At 43.9% G+C, this 25152-nt stretch overlaps 1 protein-coding gene across 1 annotated transcript in view; it reads right to left on the bottom strand.

Annotated features, from left to right (window-relative positions):
- Positions 1-25152, bottom strand: part of LOC101097553 (M1-specific T cell receptor beta chain-like) — an 89927-nt gene that overhangs the window by 52904 nt on the left and 11871 nt on the right. The window contains exon 3 of the mRNA XM_045052894.1: positions 15577-15582. Within this exon, the coding sequence (XP_044908829.1) occupies positions 15577-15582 (6 nt within the window). The remainder of the gene's footprint in view (positions 1-15576; positions 15583-25152) is intronic.

Here is a 25152-nt window from a genome sequence, read left to right as displayed (position 1 = left end):
AGGTATCTGATTCATTTTCTTAAAAATGTTTATTTATGAGAGAGAGAGAAAGAGCAGGGGAGGGGCAGAGAGAGAGGGAGACAGAGGATCTGCACGGATAGTAGAGAGCCCGATGTGGGGCTCGAACTCATGAGCCATGAAATCACAACTTGAGCTGAAGTTAGATGCTTAACCAACTGAGCCACCCAGGCACCCCCAGGAGGCCTCTGATTCTGTCCTCCTTTCCCCCAGTAGCTAATTCACTCTCCTCAGACACAAGCCGCTCCCCTCCACCACACCCCATGGCCAGTGATCTGGTCTCTCTTTTCTTCCTCTACATCAACCCAAGACTCTAAAGCAATGCCACTAACCTGAGTTCCTGATACCCTTAGGTCACGAGCCAGTTCCTATACCTTCCCACCTTTCCTTCTTGAGGCTTCCTTGTGACCTTTCCTTCCCAAAGGCCACCACTTTCAAGAGTTTGGGAGCTTTCTCCCAGTGTGGGGCAAACTTCTATGTCCCTAACAAAGAGACTGGAAGAAAAGAGAATCCTGTAGATGGCCAGGAGCCCTGAAATATCTCCCTCGTCTTTTGTACTTTAATGTAATGCATCTTGCTCTGTGCTGTCCATCTGTCCATGGACTTCTTCAGTGTCTGCTCTCAGCCCCCTCCTCGGGCGCACTACTTAGGAAGTCTGCATCTCCCATGCATTCCTTCTGGGGTAACAGTCTCGGGACAATAATACTTATGCCTGCCTCGGCCACTGAGGAGCCATTTCTTAAAAAGCCCTGTAAGGGAACACGTTTATCCCTTTAAGTGCATGGCAATATCTTTTCTATGGGTGATCCTGAGCCCAGATATAGGCTGTAGAATGGTTACCACACTTCAAATCCTATTTTACTTATGCTGCAGCCATTTTAGTTCTGAGGAATTTGCTCTGCCCTATATATTTCCCTATTATATGATTAACCTTTGAAAGACCTCATGAGAGATATTTGTATACTGGTTCTCTTTAACTGGTGATACAGTGTTCAGTTTTATCAGATTTTCTCATTTATCGTTATTTGAAATGTAGTGTTCGTAATAAGGAATACGCTAGTGCCCTCTAGTGGAATCTTACTGCAATTGGCAGAAAAATAGGCTCAGAAGTTCACACCCCATAAAATGAAAATGTTCAGAGTAGATTACAACAGGGAATTAAGGTTGTAGATACAATGAAGGTTACTAATCAGCAAGCCTTGATCGAGGAGACTATCCTGGGTTATCTGGGAAGCTCAGTCTAATCACATGGGTCTTTAAAAACAGGGAAACTTGGGGCGCCTGGGTGGCATCTGACTTTTGATTTTGGCTTAGGTCATGATCTCGTGGTTCTGAGATCAAGCCCCATGTGGGGTTCTGAGCTGATGGTGCAGAGCCTGCTTGGGATTCTCTCTCTCCCTCTCTCTCTTTGCCCCTCCCTCTCCCTCTTTCTCTCAAGATAAATAAACAAACTTTAAAAGCAGGGAATCTTTTGCAGCTGTGTTTAGAGGGAGATGTGAATGTGTAAGAAGGGTCAGGGAGATAGATAAAGATAAAGGTGGGGAGTAAAGGTAGAAGCGGGGAGTCACAAGGCAAGGGTGCTTGATTTTCTCCTAGAGCCTTCAGAAAGAAATGTAGCCCTACCAATACATTGATTTTAGCTGAATGAGACAGGTATTGGACTTTTTTTTTTTTATGTTTTTTTAAATTTATTTTTGAGAGACAGAGAAAGAGACAGAGCACAAGCAGGTGAGGTGTAGAGAGAGAGGGAGACAGAATCCGAAGCAGGCTCCAGGCTCTGAGCTGTCAGCACAGAGCCCGACGTGGGGCTCAAACTCACAAACCGCAAGATCATGACCTGAGCCGAAGTCGGACGCTTAACCGACTGAGCCACCCAGGCACCCCAGGTATTGGACTTCTAACCTCCGGAACTGTAAGATAACAAATTTGTGTGTGTGTATTAAAAAATATATGTGCTTATTTATTTTGAGAGAAAGAGAAAAAGAGAGAGAGAGAGCGAGTGAGTGTGAGCAGGGGAGGGGCAGAGAGAATTCTAAGCAGGGCTGCTGGGCCACCTTGTGGGTGGGGGTGGGGCTCACGAGGGCAGAGTCACCGTGTACCTTGGGTTTGCCATTTTTTTTTGTTCAGAGGATGTGGCCGCATTGATAAACTGCTGGTGCGGAGGGACTTGGGTGTCTCGGTTACTGCTGGAACATTCCAGGGACGGGGGAGCTCATTCTTTTCCTCCTTTCCCTCTCTCTCCTCTTTCTGTCTCCTTTTCCCTCCCTCTTTCCATCTGCATGCTTGAGTGTGTTTGTGTGGTCACCTTGCAAGTGGGTGGAAGCTTCAAAGCCAAGAGACTTCTGCTGAGATTCACCATAACAGCACATTCTAATCTCCTGCTGTTTGGAACGTGACTTCCTGTGTCCCATGTCACAACCTCCCTGCCTTCTGGGCAGCAGCACCTTGGTGGCTCTGAGCTACTCTGTGCTGGCCACTGACTGTTCACACCAAAGGCAGAATTCTTTCCAAGAGAATAGGCCCCTGAGGCTGGCAGTGAGTCTTCTGGAACATTCTGGTCCAAAGCCTGTGCAGAGGAGGCATTTGCAAACATGGAGCGCGCCAAGAGCAGGAACTGGCAGCATCTGCCTTTAAAAACGGCATCATCTGATTCAACCTCCTGTCCTTATTATCCCTCTGCCTCTTCTTAGGCTTCTCCCGGAGTGACTTTCTTCAACAGCAGCCTTCTTTCAGGGGCTCAGGAGTGGGGCTCTCTCTGTGTTAGTTTCCCGTCACTGCTATACCAAAGTATCACAAACTCAGTGGCTTGAAACAACGTATGTTTAGAAGTTTGGGTTCTCAATGGGTTGAAATCAAGGTGTAGCAGGACCCTATGCTCTTCTGGAGCCTCTAGGTGAGAATCCGTTTCTTTGTCTTTTCTGGCTTCTGGAGGCTACCTGAGCTCCATGGCCCCTTCTTTCCTCTTCATTAAAAAAAAAAAATTATTTAATGTTTATTTATTTTTGAGAGAGAGAGAGAGAGCATGAGCAGGGAAGGGGCAGAGAGAGAGGGAGACACAGAATCCAAAGCAGGCTCCAGGCTCCAGGCTCCGAGCTGTCAGCACAGAGCCTGATGTGGGGCTCAATCCCACAAACCATGAGATCATGATCTGAGCCAAAGTCAGATGCTCAACCCACTGAGCCACTCTGGCGCCCCCTCCATCTTCAAACCCAGTCACAGAAGGTGGAGTCCTTCCCATATCACTCTGTAAGGACCCATGGAACTGCGCCCACCTGGATAATCCAGAATAATCTCACCATCTATCTCAAGGTCAATTGGTGTGCAAATTTAACTGCATCTACAGATGTAATTCTCTTTTGTCATGGAAGGCAATATATTCAGATTCTGAGCATAAGGAAATGAATACTTTGGTGGGGGGGGGGCATTATTAGGCCCACTAGGAACCCTTAACCAGAAAAGGAAGGTAAGGTTGGGAACTGTTTAAACTTAAGGAATGTAATTTTTAGGGGGAGAAGAGGAAGCAAGCCCAGGACCCAGTCACTGTGGACACTGCTGAACCATTTATCCTTTCCTTTAATGGACATATAATGAATACCAATTGGGTGGCAGGATTTAGACTATGTTTTAGACTATGGGAATCCAGGTCCTTTCCTTTAATGGACATATAATGAATACCAATTGGGTGGCAGGATTTAGACTATGTTTTAGACTATGGGAATCCAGGCACGAACAAAAAGGACAATGTTTCTGTCTCTAGGCTGATAATATTTAATATTGATTGTTCACGGTACTTGTATCCCAAGCACAGAGGAAAATTCTGGGGAAGGACTGATGGCAACACGTGTCTTCTTACATTGAAGATTTTGTAGTCCAATGGGAAGTTAGCCATACCAATAATCATTTTAACTTGGCATCTGCAGGAAGGAAGAATTGTGTAAGTAAGGTGTAGTGAGAGTACAGAGGAAGGAGCTCACGATCTTGGGAAAACAAAGCACATTTTAGATAGTGCTATTGTAAGTGATATTTTGAAGAGCAAAATGAGTTGAGGTCATTCAAGGGAAATGCTATGTGCTGCATGTTTGGAAATAGCTGGAGTTCGATGTTGCTAGAGTCAAGTGTGTGAGAACATGAGTGCCGGAAGGTGTGGGTGGATTTTCTAGAAGGGCTGTGATCACACCTTACATATGCAGGAAGTTTTGTCCACCGCCACACATCTCTGTCCTGGGGATTCACTTCTGTGTCTTCCGAAACCCACCACCATACCCAGGACTCTCTTGACCCTTATCAAGCTTGAGAACTAGAAAAAGTTTTAGTAGATGGAAGGAAAAAGAGCACTTGTCAGCATAGTACACATGTGCTTTAAGAACTGGTGAACCTAGGAAGACAGAGGGGCGGGAAATATCTCGAGTTTCATTTGGAGGCCGGATCTAGTCAGGTCATTTGGTTTTCTCCTCCTGTGACAAGACCTGACGATTCTGAAGCACGGACCTCTTCCAGGTACATACAGCACATGGGTAGGTCTTCCCTAATGCCCAACTGTGATGGACCTAATGGAAAAAGAGATCCGTAACTCAAGAGGGAAAAATAAAGAGCTTTTTATCATTATTCTAGACTCTAATGAGAACTTGACATTCTAATGCAAGGATATCTTTCTTGTAAGGTACTTAGTTTCCTTCCTTTCAAATTGTTTAAAAGGATTGTCATAAGTTTTTTTCCCCATGCTAATATATTTAGCTTTTATGTCTGATAGACCACAGAGAGCCACGGACGGATGCAGCGGAAGGGAGTGACATGGCCGGGTTCTTGCAGTCAGGACGATGGCCCTTGGTACTGGGAGGCTTATACCGCATTAGATGGGGGAGGCTGGAGCTGGAGAAATAGCTAAAGAGGCTACTAAATTTACCTGGGGAGCTGACTAGAAGAGCATGAACATGGCAGTGGTTGCACTGAGAGAATGGATGAAGAGAAAGGTTATGTAGGAGTTAGAAATCAAAGCACTTGGAGATGGATTGAGTGAAGGAGAACGAGGGTAAAGGAGAACGAGAAATGTAGGACAACTTCAATCTCAAGCAAGCAAATGCCTCACGCGTCGATTCACCAAATCGGCAAACCAGAAGGGTGGCTGTGGGTCAAAGGTGACACGTTGTGTTTAAACTCCAGGAGGGAGTAGTCAGTTGGTGTCCTGAATGGACTTGAGTTGAAATTAGTAATTGGGGTGGAGGGGACAGATCTAGAACTCATTAATTACAGAGTGGGATTCTTTATGCTCCCAGCCCCCATCTTGGGATGGTGGAAGGCAGCCACCTTGTAGAGAAAGACAAAAGACTGGTAACTTCTCAGAAAGTAGCTTTTCTGTCTAAGAAAGTAACTTTTCTCTCCTCTTCCAATGATCACTCTCCATCTATGGCAGCAGGTGGAATTCAGTCCTGCTTGACTCATTAGTACTTGGGTTACCCTGACAAGAGCTCTGTTGTCTGATCATGGAAGAGTAGGTCAAGTCAGGAGAAAAACAATTTGCTGCCCGAGACACTGATCAGTATCCAGATGATGCTCCAATTTCTTCTCCAGGAAACTTTCGCAAAGTGGCTGATAACGAAACTAAAATCACATCCAATAATGTCCTGCTAACTGGATCCTGATATCTGTTGTTTCCCCGAGGCCCCACATCAAGGTTGTTCACTTTCTGACTCATTGGAATTTCAAGAGATTATACTACCTCCCCCAAACAATCAATAAACTGTTAAGTTATTTCCATGTCAGGTTACCTCAAAATTCATAGTAACAAAGCTTATTACAGATCGCTTTCCCTCTGCCCACCGAGTTTATTCTCTTCAAAAAAGTTCTCTCAACTCTCACTCCATCCTTTTCATGGGCAGCTGTTCTGGTCTCATCTCTTGTCTCTTTTCTCAGCCCAGAGACTAAAACGATATGGTTCTTTAGCCTGAGGCTTTGGTGTCCTTCCAGTAGGAACTAGATCTTTCTTCTTCCCCTTTCCTTCCTGTAACTTCTCTTTGCTCCCTTTACCAAGGGCCACTCCGTTTTACTTTTATTCTGTGTCCTTGATAAAACAATAGGAAGAAAAATTGATCTATTGTGTGTCCAAGACTCAGAAACATCTTTCAAGTAGTTCTGAATTCTAATTTAGTGTATTTGGTTGCATGCTCTCTGAATTTCCTGTCCCGATACTTTTGGTATTTGTTCTCCTTTGGTGTGGTAGACGGAACGCTAAGAACAACGCCCAGGGTCCCTTGCCCACGTATTAGCCCCTCCTCTTTGGGCATAAGTGGTACCTACGGATATGACAACTTGTCGCTCCTATGATTGTTTTACAGTATTTGGCAAAAGGGATATTATCCAGATGACCCCATCTTACTCTAATCACATGAGACCTTTCAAGGCACAGTTTTCTCCAGCTGGTAGCAGAACGAGGGGGTCAAAGAGCTTTCTGGGGGCATACGTAGGATTTGATGTGCATTTCCGTCCTTGAAGATGAAGGGGACCAGAGAGAGAATGCAAGGAACTGAGGGCGACCCCCCAGTGACCACCAACAAGGAAACAGGATCTTATTCCTACCACCGCAAGTAAGTGAATTCTGCCAATAATAAGAATGAGCAGGGAGGAGGAGTGGGCTCCAGAAGGGAGTGCAGCCAGATGACATGGTGGTTTCAGCCGACCTTGAGCAGAGAGCCCAGCCCCACCACCCTCACCTTCCCACATGCCGAGGTGTGGGATGATAAATCGGTACTGTTGCAACCCGTCTAATTTGCAGTGATTTGTTACACCACAACAGAAAATGAATACAGTTGATTATCACCCAACATTTGCCTTTGGGGAACTGCGCAATGAGCCTGCTGCGTCTCTGATCTACCTACTCAGCACCACACGTTTTCGTTTTCAACATGACACCTGCATCTACCCAAGTGAGGTTCTGCTCCCTAACGATCCCTGTGAACAAACACATTTTGTGTCTCTTATTACCTACTGCTCTCCCTTCCACTAACTTTTTCTCCTTCTCGGTAATCCTGAGTTCACGAGTTGTCTGAGAACTTGTCATCACCCTCTGCATCTGCATTACTCACGCTCAGGAGTTCACATCGGAGGAAGCCCCCCTCCCGACTTATTTTCCTGTATGACTCAATTATTGAGAGACGCCATCGTAGAATCTTTGAAGGATCTTTGCAAATCTGAGGGTCTTTTTCTTTACTTGATCAGGCTTCAGTTTTATCAAAATTCCCCTACATCTGTATCTGAAAATTGAAGTTCGCATTAGGAAATATTCACTTTGGGTTAATGCCCTCTGGTCTAGTGTAATATCAACCAGGGGTAAAGATTTTGATTATGACAGGAAAGATGCCTTAGAGGGACAAGAATGGGGAAAAAAAAGGCAGCAAGGAATATTAAAGTCAAGGCAGGGATTCCATACAATCTCGTGTGATAACTTTCCCTAATTTGGGTTGGGAATCTTTTTTTTTTAATTTTACAATTTTTATTCATTTTTGACAGAGAGAGAGAGGGAGAGAATGAGTGGGGGAGGGGCAGAGAGAGAGAGAGAGAGAGAATCCGAAGCAGGTTGGACGCAGGGCTGGAATTCACGAACCACGAGATCACGACCTGAGCCAAAGTCAGAGGCTTCACGGGCTTAGCCACCCAGGTGCCCCACGGTTGGGGAATCTTGAAGGCAGTGTCCCCTCCCTCCTTGGTTCGCCTCTTTCTTGTGCAGAGAGGATGTGGCTGTGCAGCGCTGTGGATAAACTGCTCGCGCAGAAATACACAGATGTCTGATTGGTGCTGGCAGAGTCCAGGGTCAGGGGAAAATATGGCAACTCATTTCGAGAGACGTGATACCCCTCAGGGACGTCTCCTTTTTCAAAGGCTTCAGTACCAGTTGAGTAGTAGATCAGCTGCAGGCCAGATCCAGGGTCTTGGCGATACCAGTACATTGAAAAGTGATTCATATCCTGTGTGCACTGGAGGGTTAATTTCTTTCCTGTCCCCAAGATCTTATGTCTTGGGAACTGTGTGACTACAGCATCCTTGAGGCCTGTGGCAGAAAAAAAAAGTGGTCAAATAAAGGCAGAGCCTGGGGAGGGGAGACTGATGCTACCGTCCTGAAAACACGTTCTCTGGGTGGAGCCTGGGAAGACGGTGACAGGTGCCCAGGACTCACCTACTCTGATGAGACAAGGGACAGCACAGCAGAGGAACCTGGTGCTCATAGCAGGACCTGATGAACGGTGCAGTCTGGTGCTGTGATGAACTTAGTCTCTGAGGCCCACACTTTTTCAGCTGCTTCCTGGCCGGAGACCACACCCTCCTCCCTCACTGCTTCAGAGGAGAATCAAAAGCCCCTTAGGCTTAATAGAATGTGGTTGGTTTCCTTCATTTAGGTCACACAATCATGTATGATGTTCTCTTAAAGCATTAGCATGGCAGGGTTTTTTTTTTTTTTTTTTTACCTCTATGAATTCTAATTTCCCTTATACGATATATCCTTTCTGATATGGTGGGTTCGTGTTTTTAGAATTTTTACCAGACCCGGGGAACCTGGGTGGCTCAGTCAGTTGAGCGTCCAACTTCGGCTCAGGTTGTGATCTCATGGTTCACGAGTTCAAGCCCCACATCAGGCTTGCTGGGTGTCCCCCTGTCTCTCTGCACCTCCCCCAGTAGTGTGCTCTCTCTCTCTCTCTCTCTCTCTCTCTCTCAAATAAAAAATAAAATCAAATAAAAGCATTAGAATTTTTACCAGACCCTTATTGTGAGTTGAGCAGTGTTGCATGAACCCTTGAGGATTTTCTCCAAACACTTCTCTGGAAACTCACTTCCTCATGTAAAACCATGGTACCTCTCTCCGCAGCTTGAAATTTTACTGTAAAAGTACTCTGATTTTAGCCAGGCTTAATGTCTTCATTTCCATGAATTTCCACTATATAATCTCGGCATGCTTTCCCTATAACGCCTGTGTTTCCTGGGCTGTGAGCAGGTTGTGGTGGAGGGAACGGAACAGGAAAAGGTGCACAAACACAGGAAAATCTGGTAGGTGCCTGGAACATGCTCAGAGGTGCTCTGGATCTGTTGTAGGAACCTGTTTTACCAGAGGTTTACCAGTGGGGACAAACACTTTGCAGGCACTGGTAGTTGTTGATCCCTTCGGGTGACCTCGTAACTGCTCTCAAAACTGCTTGCCTGGGGAAAAAACATTTTAGGGAAATTGTGGGATGTGAGTCACCACAGATGAACTGAAGTTCCAATGTCATAGATGTGGCTTTCCGCCGTTTAACGCTATTTCTAGGAAGATCTTTTTTTTTCTCAAATTCTGGGCCACCTGTGGAGGTGGCTGTGGACCGTCATAGAATGCTAGCACAGAGCGCAAAGATGGGTCCAGGGCCTGAAGAAACCTCTTCCTTCTTCCAGGAGGCACTGCACGCATCAGGGAATCTTCTTCGGTGCGGCCAGCAGCAAGTGAGCTGTGGATCAGCTGTAGCCGCAACCCTGGGACTTGGTCACGCCAGAACATTCTGTTACAAGCAAAGTCCTAAAGACATTCAAACAAAAGCTTCCCCCCCCCCCCCCCCCAATTCTGGATTTCCTGAATATTCAAGTGACCTGGGAGAGAAGGAGGCAGAAGTGATAGGCAGGGTCCACCAGGAAGGTCGTTTGGCCATGAAAAAAAAAAAATAAGGTTTATGCCAGAGCCTAGAAATCCCAGTGTGTGAGTTTTCCTTGCGCTGCATGACCTCAACCACTCCCAGGAGACAAAAAGCTGGTTCCTCAGAGGAGCCCGCTCCCCAAGGCATGATAAAAGAAGGGACGTGTCGTCTTCCAGCTCTCGTCAGCCTGTAGGTGGTTTGCCTGTGATGTCACTGTCCCACCCGCGCCCATGGTCCCAGATCCTGCAGAAATGGAGTCCTTCCTTCCCATCACAAAGCATCACCCGGCTAGGCTCCACTCCTCTGGGCAATTCAGATGGGGAGACGTAGTTGTTCTTTTGGGTTTATACATGCTATTCCTTTGCGTTCTTTCTGCCACAGACACAGTTTTTCATCGCCAGCACTCTTTGACGACCACTACTGCCTCTAGGTTAGCGGTTACTATAGAAGGCTCTAGAGGGAAACTGCCTGGATTCGAATACTGGTTCCGCCGCTTACTTTCATCGTAGGTGAGCAAACGAACCGTTTCGTGCCTTAATTTTACTGTCACTAATTCGTGCCAATGAAAGCGTGTGCCTCATGGAGATGCTGTGAAGATCGAATGGGTTAAAATTCAAACGTTAAGAGGTTGTAACAAAGCCCCGTATAAAGTACCCACTCATTAAGATCGAGCTCGCAAAATGGTAAACTAGAAGCGCTGCTACTGATGTTACCGCTACTAACATCATCATTTATTATTGAGTCAAATTTTTGTGCTGGGGGTTGCGTTAGGCAGTCCATGCACGTTTTCTCGACTAAATAAAAACTCTGGGAGATACATATTACTGACTCCGTTCTATAGACTAGGAAATGTCTTTAGAGAGGTTCAGTACCTTGGTAAAACTAGGAAGTGGCCAGGTAAGTCGAATTCCAAAACCTGTATTTTCAACTATTAATAATGAATTTCTCAAGGTTTCTCTCTCTTTCTCTTTCTTTCTCTCTCCTTCTCTTTCTCTCTTAAGAGTTTGACTGGAGTCTTATGCCTTCAGGAATTATTTTTCAATTTACTCTAACTTCTAAAAGTAAAAGCACACTTAGTATGCTATCTCCATCTGCCTGAAATGCAAAATATTCTTTACTCTCTGGTGTCCTAGGCTAACTCTGTCTATTCTTGCTGCAAACCTTGAGCATACTTTCGGCAGATGGCTTGCTCAAGCCCAATTTTTTCTTTCTAAATTCTTGGTGGATCTCTTTTCTTTCTTTCTTTCTTTCTTTCTTTCTTTCTTTCTTTCTTTCTTTCTAAATATATTTTTTAATTTTTTAATTTATTTTTGAGAGAGAGAGAGACAGCATGTGAGCAGGGGAGGGGCAGAGAGACAGGGAGACACAGCATCTGAAGCAGGCTCCAGGCTCTGAGCTGTCAGCAACGGAGCCCAACGCGGGGCTTGAACTCATGAACCTGCGAGGTCGTGACCTGAGCCGAAGTTGGTGGCTTAACTGATTGATCCACCCACGTGCCTCCTATTTCTTATTTCTAAACAAATATCTTCAGCCTTTAGCAAGTCTGAAGTGATTCCAAGTACTTTCTTATCATGCCGAAGCATCCTTGTTAACCAGGTTGGGCTCTTATGATGAGAATTAGGATAGAATTCTGAAGAATTTTGTCCTCATGTAAACATTTCTGTTTATAGTAAATACTTCATCCAACTGATATTTCTGTTGTAGCGATTTCTGTTCCTTTGGCTACCAGTTTGCTTCCAGTAAAGGAGAAAGTTGCAGGGAATGTGATTCTGGGAATGTGCATGCTGCTAAATGCCCCATAAACTCTCTTCCCACCTTTCATTTTTATTGGGGCTGCTTTGTTGCTGGGATGGTGATGGTGCACGTATTTCTCTTAGGGCCATTAGCCACTGTTCTGCTTAGACTTTCTATCTGCATTAGAGTCAGTTTTGTTAGACTGCATTTTCCTAAAATGTGATCCATTTCATTTAGGCTTTGAAGTTATTTGTGGAGAATTGTACAAAATACTGTTTTTAAAAATGTACTCTATTTTGATGATTTCCCCTTGTCATTCCTTATTTAGTATATTTGTTCTCCCTGTCTTTTAGTTGACAAGCAATTTTCTATTTTTCCCAAGAACTTATTATGTATTTCTTAGTTCTACTGTTTCAAAATTTTCTACCTCATTAGCTTCTGCTTTTGTGTTTATCTATCAATCTATATCTATCTATCTAACTACCTACCTACCCACCTACCTATCATTCCCTTTATATTGACTTTTTCAGGTGCTTTTATTTCTTCCTATGGATTCAAGGTACTGTCAGTGTCATTTTCTTTCAGCCTGATGGCCCTAAGATTTTTCTGTAAGGCAACTGTAACTGCTAACTAGTAATCTCCTATTTTTTTGCTTACCTGGGAATGTCTTTATTTCACCTTTGTTTCCAAAGGGTATCTTTGTTGGGTATAGAATTCTTGGCGACTTTTGTTTGTTTCTTGCTGCATGTCACACCATCTTCTGACCTCCATCATTTCAGCCATATTGCTGGTCTCCTACACATGATGAGTCATTTTTCTCTGGTTGATTTCAATATTTTCTCTGTGTATTTTGGCTTTCTGAAGTTTGACTATAATGTCTAGATGAGTATCTCTGTGTTTATTGTACTTAAGAGTCATTAAGTTTCTAGATTCTCTTGATTAACGTTTTCAATGACTAGAGAAATTTTTGGCTATGAATTCTTTGTTCCTCTTTCTCTTGCTCCTCTCTTTCTGAGATTCCCACTTTGCGTATATTGGTAATGTTGGTGGCATCCTATAAATTTCTAAATTTAGTCCATTTTTGTGTAAAGAGCATTTGCATGGGCAACACTGGGGTGTCTCCTGACACATAGCAACAGAGTTCCAAAATGCATGAAGTAAAAACTGACAGAAGACATGAACATATCAAAACTATAGTTGGTGGTTTCAATACTCTACCTTCAAAAATTAAAAAATAATTTTTTTAATGTTTATTCATTTTTGAGAGACAGAGAGAGACGGAGCATGAGTGGGGAAGGGGCATAGACAGAGGGAAACACAGAATCCGAAGCAGGCTCCAGGCTTTGAGCCGTTGGCACAGAGCCCGATGCAGGGCTCGAACTCATGTACTGCGAGATCATGACCTGAGCCGAAGTCAGACGCTCAACCGACTGAGCCACCCAGGTGCCTCTCTACCTTCAAAAATTGATTGCACCAACTAGACAGAGAACAAGTCAGTGTAAAGAGACTGAACAACACTATCAACCAAGTTGATCTAACTGATGGTTTTAGAACACTCTACTCAACGACCAAAGAATATGCATTCTTTTCAAGAATGTATAGAATGTTTTCCAATATAGACCACATATTATGCCATAAAATAATCTCAGCATGTATAAAAGGATCGAGAGAATGTAAAGTATCTTCTCAGATCAAATTACTTAGAAATAAACAACAGAAAGAAATTTGGAAAATTCCCAAATACTTGGAAATTTAACAACGTACTCTTAAATGAATCATGGATTACAGAAGAAATCTCAAAGAAAATTATATTTTTTAACTGAAGAAAGAAATATAAAATATGAAATCACATGGAATGAAGTAGTGATTAAAAGAATATTTATAGCATTAAATGGCTACATTAGAGAATGAAAAAAAAAACAAAGGTCTGCATTCTAAGCTAAATTTCTTCCTTCAGAATCTGTAAAGAGAAGCAAAAAGTATACCAAAAGTAAGAATAGGGAAGGAATAATAAAGATCCCATTTGGGGTCAAATAAACAGAAAACAGAAAAACAATGAGGAAATCCATGGAACTAAAAGTTTGTTTCTTGAAACAATCCACAGAAGTAATGAACCTCTAGTTAGACTGAATAAAAACGCAGGGGACAAGTCAGTCCTCGAATGCGGAATTGGCCATTCCCCATCTTCGTAGAGACTGACCCAGGGTTAGTTTTCTACCCACACCGTCATTCAGACCGCACTGTCTTCTCAGGGCCGAGGAGTCTGGGAAAATCTTCGGTGGCTTTTGTAGTTTCAGATGAGGTTAAGGTGGGGCTTCCTCACTTTTTTATGCAGGCTGTAGGTGCCTGTGTAGCACTGTGGATTCACTGCTGGCACAGAAGTACAGAGATGTCTGTGAGGGGCTGGTGGACTCTAGTGTTAGGGGAAAATCTTCCTTCCTTATTCTAGAGACGGTTGATCCGGAGGAGGCCTCTACTTCCTCCGTGGTATTAATACCATATGAATAATGGATCAGCTGTAGTGCCTTTCCTGGGTCTTGACGATACCAGTACATGCTCTCGTGGCCCATAGTTTGAGAACATTCCAGAGTAATCTTCTTTCCTGTTCCTGAAACGTAGTGTCTTGGGGTCTGGGAGACACTAGCATCCACGAGACCTGAGAAAAGGAGACACAAATTGACGACAGGGTCCTGGGTGGACCTTGATGCTGGAACCAGGTTCAAAGCCAGAACAGGGGAAAATGATTCTTTCTGATTTTAAAGAAATCTGTGTCAGTGACTTACCAGCGCCCAGAAGGTAAAGGGCCACGTAATAGAAGAGCCTGACAGCCATGGCACAGTTAGAGCAGGAAGGGTGTCTCCCAGTTCTGGGGAAGAGGGGTGGGCTCTTGATGAAGTCACCACGTGACAACACAGTCCCTGCAGATCATCTGGGCCCGACAGCCATCCTGTTGACATAGCGGTGTCATCTATCTCCCTTTACCTATCAAAGGACTGATATTTCTGTTTACTTTTCTCACGCCAGTAGGCTCGATGCTTTGCTGGTTTATCTTAAGTCTCTACTCTTTTTGCAAAACATTAGATTGCAACCCTATCACAAGCTATGAAAGGGAGGACTGCAGAGCTTTGAAAGGCCACAACAGGAAGATGTGATCTACTTGGGAAGGTCAGGAAAGGAAGGGCTGTTTGGGGTGAGCTGAAGGATGAGCTGGAATGGACTTTGCAAAGCTGAGAGAAGAGCTCAAAACCAGGGCCCAGGGAACAGGGCGGCTGGATCAGACAGGGCACAAGAGACCGTGTTGGGAGGATTACACGAGGGAACACATTTAGGCCACATGTGGGAAGGGCTTAGGGTGGCAAGCGACATGTGCTGAGTTCTCCGAAAAACGTATGGTCATTGTCAGGTGCTAATTACATTGCTTTCTTGGTCTTATTTCTCATGGACTCGGGGTTCAGATTTTGCTGACTTTATCAACTTAGGCTCCATTTTATCAAGTTCATCTTTCTCTTCACTGCACCGCCAATCATGATAGAATAGAAAATTCAGACCTGCAGTTCTTTCTAATACATGCTTTGGTAACACTGGCTAAAATATTTTGGGTGCTGTCGCAGTAAACAGCATCCACATCAAGTACTGTTCTCTTTCCCCCATTTCTTTTCAACAGAAAAGTCTATAGCTTCAGTCATGAGTCACAAAGATTAATCCCAGGACCCCTTCCCCCTTTCTCTGCCTCTTTTTGCCCTGGTTCACTGGGATTCACAGGTGACAGTCACTCAAAATCTTGCTTAGCTGCTGCTGACCCGGGATTTGGAGCTGACGGATGACCTCTTCAGACTTTATGCATTTTTTTGAGTTTATATATTTATTTTGAGATACAGAGAGAGAGAGAGAGAGAGAGAGAGCTTGAGCATGAGCAGGGGAGGGGCAGGGAGAAAGGAAGAGAAGGCGAATCCCAAGCAGGCTCCACACTGTCAGCGAGAGCCTGATGTGGGGCTTGAACTCGTGAACTGTGATATCGTGAGATCATGACCTGAGCTGAAATCAAGAGTCAGATGCTTAACCAACTGAGCCACCCAGGTGCCCCTGGTCTTTATGTATTTTATGTATGACAACTGCACACTCGTGTTCACTCTTGGTCTCTCATACATCCCAAAAGAATATACCAATTTTGACTTACCAAACCCTGACATCTTCTTGTCCGCGAAAGCCTTCCTTTAGACAAGGGTGATCATTAAAACTGAACAACATTCGGTCTTTGCTTTTACTTTGAAAGCTGGTCTTGCCTTAATAGGTAGCATCTAGGAAGAAAAAAATAATAATGAAATTTTACTGCCCCCTGCTGAAAAAAAATGTGAAAAGGATGAATAAACACTTAGAGATTTGGGAAGGGTTTTCTGATGAATTTTAAAGAAATAGGAAGGGGGGAGGCCCCAAGTGTGAAGATTTAAGAATGAGTGATGAACGGATGAAGATGCCAGCAGTAACTGGGTGTAAAATCTGATTCTCACAGAAGGAATTAAAGAAAGACAGAAGAACTTGGGGCAGGTCTTGGGCTGGGGCAGATATGAGAGGCTCGGGTCCCACTCGGATGAAGGAGTATTTGAAGGCAGAGATGACTCTCCAGCCTTCGTTTCCAGGGCAGGAATAATCCGTGCATGGCCCACCTTCCTGGCATAGTTCAGGAAGTGTCTGGAGCAGCTGCTGAGAATTTCTCAGTGTCAACAAGGAAGGCCACAGCAACGATCAAAGACAATTGTTATGTATGCCTCCACACTTTGGGTCCAGTAAAGCACCTTCTCTCATTTTCCAATGTTCTTAGTCTTCCTCTAGCATTATGCTTAACCAAACTTACTTTCTTTCTTTTGAGAGGACTTGTAGGTGGGGAGTGTGCTGGACTTAAGTAAACATGCCCCAGAACTCAGAAAACGTGCTGCTTGCAAGAAAATCCCAAAGAACTACTTGGAAGACGTATTTGAGTCTATTTTTCTTTCCTTCCTCCCTCCCTTCTTTTCTTCCATCTTTCCTTTGCTAAGTCAGACATTATACACAGTTCTAGGGATATAAAATTGGAGGGACATCAGTCTTCTTTCAAAAAAAAAAATTTAAGTTGATTTATGTATTTTTGAGGGAGATAAGAGTGTGAACAGGGGAGGGGCAGAGAGAGGGGAGAGAGAGAGAATCCCAAGCAGGTCCTGTGCTGTCAGCACAGAGCCAATGCGGGGTTCGAGCTCACAAACCGTGAGATGATGACCTGAGCCAAAAATGAGAGACTCTGAAACCAACTGAGTACGCAGGCACTCCTGGAGGGACATCACTCTTAAACTAGAGAATATATAGACTCGGTGAGAGTCAGTCTAGAATACAGTAAGTATAGTATCTGGAAGGGATAAGAGCTGAATCTTCTCTGTCCATGGGAATCACAATAGCCGTTACAGATAAGCTCATCTCTGAGCTAAGAATTAAAGGCTGTGCAGGAGTGAGCCAGCAGTGAAGAAGTAAGTCCATCTCGGATGAGAGGGAACATTTGCAAAGGTACAGTTGTCCAACTGGCCTTGGCCTCGTCAGGGAAATGTAAGGCAAGGCGTTTCAGCTGAGCTAGAGTCTCAAGGGCTGAAGGGAACGTGGATCATTTGGCTGCATTTTCGGACACAGATCTTTTCATGAAAGGCTTTGTGTACCGTGTGAAGAATGCCACATGCAATCAGGCTGGTGGCAACATCTAAGACCGAGTAAAGCAGAGGAAGTAAGAGGCTGATAGACCGTCAAGAAGGGCACCGAGGTTTTTTTCTGGGGAGTGGATGATGAAAGTCTGCACTGGAGTAGAAGCTCCGAGGAAGGAAAAGAGCAGCTGAATCAGATAAACACGTGTGTTGAAGACTGACGTGTCCCCTGTATCTCCCTTCAGGTGTGAAGGACAGTTTCCCCATCCATTAGGGGTGCTGCTGGCTGACGGCCCTCTTTATGAATGGTCTCAGCCGTCCCCACCACCTGCGGGCGTGCCCTTTCTCAGGGCAACACATTCACACTGACATTGTTGCAAGGAGAGTGGGGTATAAGACCTGGCCCCCTCACCTCCACCTCGGGTGGTTCTCAGGGCCACCCTATGGCTCAGCTAAGGCTTTTGCTAAGGTTGCAGAACAGCCCGGCTTCTTCCTCAGTCCATCCTTCCTTCTTTCCCTTCTACTTATGTTGATCACAATGGCATTTTTTTTTCAATATATGAAATTTATTGTCAAATTGGTTTCCATACAACACCCAGTGCTCATCCCAAAAGGTGCCCTCCTCAATACCCATCACCCACCCTCCTCTCCCTCCCGCCCCCCATCAATCAACAACATTTTCTAATAACCCACCGAACACTGATCTCCCCTAACAAAGTCTGCTTTCTAGAAAACCAAACCTATGACAATATGAAATACAGAAGCAATAGATTTGCAAATGGATTTAATGAGAGCTTATGGAAGGAGGAATCTAGAATGGTGGTTTAAGACTGAGAAGAAACACAGGGTTTGGGCCAGAATGGGTGCATATAGGGGAGAGGGGATGATAAATTCAGCAGTAAATCACTTGAGTTTGAACTGTAGAGCAGGTCCAGGGGACAGTTGAGTCTACCAGTTTGGAACTTGTGAAGAAATTGTCATGATCATGAGTGGGAAGGTTAAGGATGCATATCTATACTAAGGGGAAAAGAAGGCAGAAGAAAAAGTCCTAGGAAAATCTACTAGACATATCTAGTAAATAATTAAAGGGTGCAGTTAATAGTTTATGAGAGAAGAATTATTATTACAGAATGAGGCTTCGATGAAGTGTGCATAGAAAGCAGAGAACAAAACTCTAGCAAACTGACCTTTTAAAGGGAAAGCAGATGAGCTAGAACTCATACAGGAGATTTTTTTTTTTTTTTTAAAAAAAGGTGTGACATTCTTCTCAGATCAGAACATGTAGAAAATGAAATAACTTGGGTTCTTTGAGTGAACTGTCACTGAGTCATGGATTCTTTTGCCAAAATAATTGAGGCTCGTGGAGTACAGAGACAAAGCACATAAGAAAGTCCTCAATTTGATTCTTAGGCAGGTTTTATGCTATGGAGCCCTTGATTGAGTATTTTTGTGCCGGGAGTTCGCTGGCTCCCAGGAGGGTCCCCTCTGCAGGGGACTGGAGGCTTATTCCAGGGCCTTTGAGAGGAAGAGGAATCTCCAAGCTCCGAGCTTTGGCTCCATGCTGGGGAGAAGGCACATTTTGGGGGGATCCAGTACATCCAGATAATGACACGGTCTATCTGCTCCTGCAGGTTAAGATTATTCTCAGCAGAGATCCACATGTGGGGCAGTGGATGAAAGATAACTTTTCTAGATCCCAGTCCTGGTACTTGACAAACTTCACCTTCTGAGTCAGATTTAAATAGTAATGAAATTTATTTAGGATGAAGTTTTAGACAACAAGGTAGTCGGTTTGTTCCTGGTCTAAAGGCACTCAAATACAGAGCTGAAGAATGGCTGGCACTTGGAGGAACCAGGACAGAGAAGGGGACAGCAGGAGGAAGGGGCAGTCGGTAGGAACAGAGTGGAGAGGGGCACAGTGCAAAGTGGGCAGAGGCAAAGGCAAAAGAACCATGAAAAACCACATTGTGTTTGAGCTAATAAGAGATGTTCTTATTGAAAATCATGGTGGGGGCACCTGGGTGGCTCAGTTGGTTGAGCATACAACTCTTGATTTCAGCTCAGGTTATGATCCCAGGGTTGTGGGATTGAACCCTGCATCAGGCTCCTTGCTAAGCGTGGAGCTTGCCTAGGGTTCTCTCTCTCTCTCTCTCTCTCTCTCTCTCTCTCTCTCTCTCTCTCCCCCTCTCCCTCTTCTTCTCCCTCTCCCTCTTCCTCTCCCCACCACACCCCAAAGTAAAAGAAAAAGAAAAACAGAAAATCATGGTGGTATTGACAAATGTCAGGTTCATTCTAGAATGACACTATCGGGCTAGCCCCACTAGAATACAAAAAGAGGGTCAGTGGGCAGGGAGATAGGTTCAGTCCAGCCTGTGGTTTCAGTCACCCCATGGCCTAGGGACATTGATCTAATGTGGCCTCAAGCTTAGATTGAGGCACATGGAGCATAGAACTACTGAGACCTCTAAAGATCCCCACATCTCACACGGGGGAAGCCTTCTGTGCCCCTCTGAGCAAATGTGCCTGTCTTTCTGTATAGAAAGCAGGTGGCCAAGAAGCACTGTGAAAGTCTCTGGTGGCACAGAAGTAAAGAGCTGTCTGTTTGGGAATGGCAGTCTCTAGGAACAGGGAGAATTTCTCTCGCTCCTTTCGAGAGGCACTGTACCCATTGGAGACCTCTCCTTTGTTAATATCGTCGGTACCGTAGGATAAGTAGACCAGCTGTAACCCCAGTTCTGGGTCTTGTCGATACCAGTACATATAGGCATGATCCATAGTCTGAGAACACTCCAGTACAATGCTCTTTCCTGTCTCTATAATCCCATTCCTTGGGGTCTGGGTAATGCCAGCATCCACGGAGCCTGTGAGAAAACAAGACAGAAACCGGAGCCAGAGCTCAGGAAGAGTCCTCTTGCCACAGACTCAAGGGAAAAGCTTCAGCCAGGACCTGGGAGATGTAAGGACTTCCCTATGTTTCCCAAACTCACCTGTTCCCAAGAGACAAAAGGCCACACAGCACAGGAGCAAGAAGAGGTCCATGGTGGGGAGAGGCAAGATGGAGGCGTTTCCAACTTGGAGTGCTGGGGAAACAGGGCACGGAGATAGGAAATGGGAAAAATTCGGTCAGTGATGTCCTTGCCCCTCACAGCTTATCTGGCCTTGGAGAAAGATGCAGCCACACCCCTTTCCCCACCAGGCCTTACCTTCGCTCCCTTATTACTCAGACAGGTGGTGCCTTGGTTTACTTACTGGGGGTCCTACCAGAGGATGTTGAAACTCTTCAACTCCCCCCTCTTCTCTTCCTCCTTCTTCTCTGCCACCGGCCAGAGACTAGTCTCTTCCTCTTCCCACGCCTTAGCTATTTCAGTAGCTCAAGGGCGTGCCCTCATCCCCGTTGAATAGGCTATGGAGTAAATCCAGATTGCTTTCACATAAAGAGAAACTAGTTCCTGTGGAGGTTGTGACACTGTAACATTTCTTTCTTTCTTTCTTTCTTTCTTTCTTTCTTTCTTTCTTTCTTTCTTTCTTTCTTTTCTGCATTTATTCATTTTTTTTTCTCACTCAGGTCTAGGTAGGCTATGCAATTTGAACATATTCACCATAAAGTTTGAGAGTTTTGTCTTTTCCTAGGGGGCCAGTACTATTAACTTGGTTCCAAATTTACATTGCTCTTCAATGATGCTCTTGTTCTGGTCAATGTTTCCTGGGCACAGATCTTTATGGAAAATACAGGCTAATTGTAGGAAGGTATTCTCTTAATGTGGGTATACGCTTTAGAGAATACTTAGCACCTTCCTTCACATTTGAATGAACTGAAAAGAGTTCCGTGAAGAGGTAATTTTAGCTCAACATAAATTGTTTCTGACTTTAGGAGGAAAGTCTTCAGTATTTCATTACGACAAAGTACAAAGACAGCACAACCACGGGCATTGAGGACAGCGCCCGTTGGGATGAGCACTGGGTGTTGTACGGAAACCAATTTGACAATAAATTTCATATTAAAAAACAAAACAAAACAAAGATAGCAGAACCACAAAGATCATGTGAAATATTGATGTGATCAGTTAATCTTCTTTGCCCCTCCAGGTCTGTGCCTCTCCTTGTTCCTTATCCAGGGATATACCAGAGCCTCCTACACTAATCGGTTCGGCTGTATATCACATCAGGAACGTCTCCTTTTTAATAGCTTCTCTTTTGATTATGAAAATTTATAACATGTATAAAACAGATGCTGTCATGATACAATGAGGCTCCCCATACCCCCACGTTACCTGGCTTAAATAATTACCAACTCATGGTCTCTCTTGTTCATTTGCCACCATTTCTCTCTCTCTCTCTCCTGTTATTTTGAATACTCATTGCTTTATTCAGAAGTACGCAGGCACATTTTGCAGCCAGAGTACACGTTCGCTATGACATATTCCAGTGTTCTCTCCCTTCTCTCTCTTTCTGGATAGAGTTCTTCCTTAATCATATCCATAGAAACTTGGGGTTTCCCCCCCAATAAATTGCTTATCCAGGGGCTTGATTAAAATAAACAGGACAATTGTAAGGACGATTGTCATTTGGGTTTGTCCTTAGTGGGAAAATCATCACCCGAATCTGCAATTCTTAACATAAACATGCTGCTTTGCTGTTCCCCCCCCCCCCCTGCTGTGGGCAGTGACTGGAGTGGGAGAGATTTGGGAGGTGAATGTAAACTGTTTTCGGGGGTCCTGTCCGTTGAGGGCTAGTGGAGTCTGACGGGAGAAGTGTGCAGACACGTGGCAAAGAGAAGAGAAACATACATCGTACTGGGAGCAGAATCTGTGCCAGAGGAGGAGTGAACGACCATCATCAGAGGAAGGAACACAGGAGACACATAACTGGGTGGGAACAGAATTAAAAAAGACACTCCAATTTCTGCACACCCCAGATGGTCCTTGATGGCACGGACCAGTATTCGCCCTCCTCTGGGATGGCTCTTATGGCTCTTAAATCTTATTTACAACCCACTTCTCCTCTGACCCCTCTCTCACCACAGGCAGAGCACACATCTCTCAGTCTCCGCCCACACTCTGCTTTTCGCAACGTGCTGTGTGTTCCTGGGTGTGATCCTAGGGACACTGGAAGCTCTCTTCTCATTTGTGAATTATTGATCTGTAGACACATCCTTGGGCGCAAAGAATTTTTACTACTGGTTAGTGCTTTCTGTGTTGTAAGGAAACTCACAAAGATGTTTTCCTGTTTTCTCCCAGAAGGTGTGTAATTACAGCTTTTATACTAGGTCTATGACCCATCTCAAATTGACTTTTGTTTATGGGATGAGGTATCAGTCAAGTATATTTCATTTTACATGATCATCCAATTGTTCCAATGTTATTTGTTGCAAAAACTGCTATCTTAATGCACTGAAATTTCCAATCCATAGACATGATACATCTTTCCATTTTTAATATTTTCTTTAATTTCACTTTGTGATGTTTTGTAGTTGTTCACTGAACATCTTTTGTTAAATTTATTCCTGTTATTCTTACTATCGTATATGGTATTGTCTCCTAACATTTCTTTTTCAATTGTTTGCGATTAGCATAAAAACACTTGATTTTTTTTATATTGACGATGTGTCTTGTCTTGCTACATTCACTAATTATTTCTAGCTGTTGTTTATTGAGTTCCTAATGTTTTTAATATACACAACCATGTGAACTGAAAATAATCATAATTTTATTTATTCCTTTACAATAGTTAGGACTTTTTATTTTTTTTCTCTTATTTTTTTTTCACTTGTCACAAGGTCTGGTTAAGACCCCCAATCTAATGTTGAAGAAAAGTGGTGAGAGTAAACATCGTAGCTTAATCCAACCACAAGAGGAAAGTGTTCAATATTAACCATTAAACTGGACGTTCGCTGTGTGTTCTTTGTTGATCACCTCCAACAGACTGGGAAAATTCTGTTTACCAGTTTGATAAGAGTGCTTACTTTGAACGAGTACTGGATTTTGTCAGATTTTTCTCAGCATCTATTAAGATGATCAAATGAAGGGCGCCTGGGTGGCTCGGTGGGTTAAGCGTTGACTTTGACTCAGGTCATGATCTCACAGTTCGTGAGTTTGAGCCCCGCGACAGGCTCCGTGCTGACAGCTCAGAGCCTGGAGCCTGTTTCAGCTTCAGTGTCTCCCTCTCTTTCTGCCTCTCCCCCATTCATGCTCTGTCTCTCTCAAAACTAAACATTAAAAATAATAAAAAAAAGGTGATCAAATGATTATTCTTCATGATTCTGCTAATAATTCTCCTACAATAAACCTACTTGGTCATGATGTATTACCACTATATATGGATATACACATATGCACACACATCCATATGTATATGCATTTGGATTTGATTTGTTAATATGTTGAAAAGGATTTTTTTTTCATCTACGGTCATAAAAATATCGTTCTGCGATATCTTTGCCAGATTTTGGCATCAGGTTTTTGCTAGCTTCACATAATGAGTTGTGAAGTAGTTCTAAACTAGTAGTTCTAGTTTCTTTTCTTTTCTTTTCTTTTCTTTTCTTTTCTTTTCTTTTCTTTTCTTTAAAATGTTTTTATTTATTTCTGAGACAGAGAGAGACAGAACATGAGTAGGGGAGGGGCAGAGAGAGAGAGAGACACAGAATTGGAAGCAGGCTTCAGGCTCTGAGCTGTCAGCACAGAGCCCGACGCGGGGCTCGAACTCACGTACCGTGAGATCATGACCTGAGCTGAAGTCGGACGCTCAACCGACTGAGCCACCCAGGCGCCCCTAGTTTAGTTTATTTTCTAAAAAAAGTTTCTGTAAAGTTGGTATGATTTTTTTTTCCCCCTTAAATGTTTGCCAGAGTTCACCAAGAAATGAATCTGAGTCCGTAGTTTCCTTTGAGGGGATGTTTTTGATAAGTAATTCAATTTCTTTACATTTCTAATTCCACCCTGAATCAGTTTGGTAAGTTTGTGTTTTTCAGGTAATTTCGTCTAGTTGTAATACTTATATATGATATTCTATTATTTTAAGGTCTGTTGTGTTTATGGAGATATTCTCTTTTTCATCATTGATATGGGAATTTGTGTCTTTCCCCCTTTTGTCTTGACTGCTATGGGTTAATCACTTTTATCAGTCGATCAAATTATGAACATAGTTTCCTGTAAATCCTGGAACATATTTCTATAATAATAATTATTTAAAATCTCTTGTCTGAAATTTCTGTGTTATTTCAGGGTTGGTTTCCATTGCCCATTTCCCTCTATGTATGGGGGATATTTTCCCATTTCTTTCCATGTCTAGTACTTTTTCGTTGCATGACTGAAATTGTGCATGCTGCATGGTTGAGAGTCTAGATTTTTCTTTCTTCTTTCTTTCTTTCTTTCTTCCTTTCTTCCTTTCTTCCTTTCTTCCTTTCTTCCTGCCTTTACTTAGCGAGTGCTATGCAATTTTTCTCTAGAAGCCATTTAATTTATTGACAGATCAGCTAGCTCCCAGGGAGGCTTGTTGAAGTTTGTTAGGGCAGTTGTAGAATGGCTCTTGCTCTTGGACCTGGGTGGCCCCCTTCTTGAAGTGTGACCCCCAGACTTGAGGTGCCAAGTGTATTCCCAGGGGATTCAGTGGGATCGCTCCTCTCTGGCTGGTCAGGATTCACATGGACCCCTGGACTGTGTGGCAGCCAGAATCTCCAGCCCTGCTCTCTGTCAGGCTTCACTGAGGCTCTCTAAGTGTCTGCTATTTGGTATTTGACCCCTGGGCAATATTGGAGCCCTCTGTCTGCCATTTTCCTTCCCTACAGCAGCTCAGCCCTGAACTCTGCTCTCTGTCTCCCTGATGTTGCTCTGCTTGGGTTCCATGCTCTCGTGCTGCAGTTTAGAAGCTGTTCCAATGCACAGACCTGGGGCAATCATGACACCCCCTTTCATCTTCCCTCCTCTCTGTGATGATGGCCCTCCACTGCCTGCTGTCTGATGCCTGAGAGCTGCCTTAAAAAATTCCATCAAGCTTTACAGTAGCTTCTAGATGTAGGCAAGTATGGTAACAACTGTCTGTTCTGACTTGAAGCCAAATTCCTGTTATTCTCATTAAGGTCATATAATTATGACATT

This window comes from Felis catus, chromosome A2 (genome assembly GCF_018350175.1).
Source record: "Felis catus isolate Fca126 chromosome A2, F.catus_Fca126_mat1.0, whole genome shotgun sequence".
NCBI classification, from domain to species: Eukaryota; Metazoa; Chordata; class Mammalia; order Carnivora; family Felidae; genus Felis; species Felis catus.
This window is presented reverse-complemented; position numbering and strand designations above follow the sequence as displayed.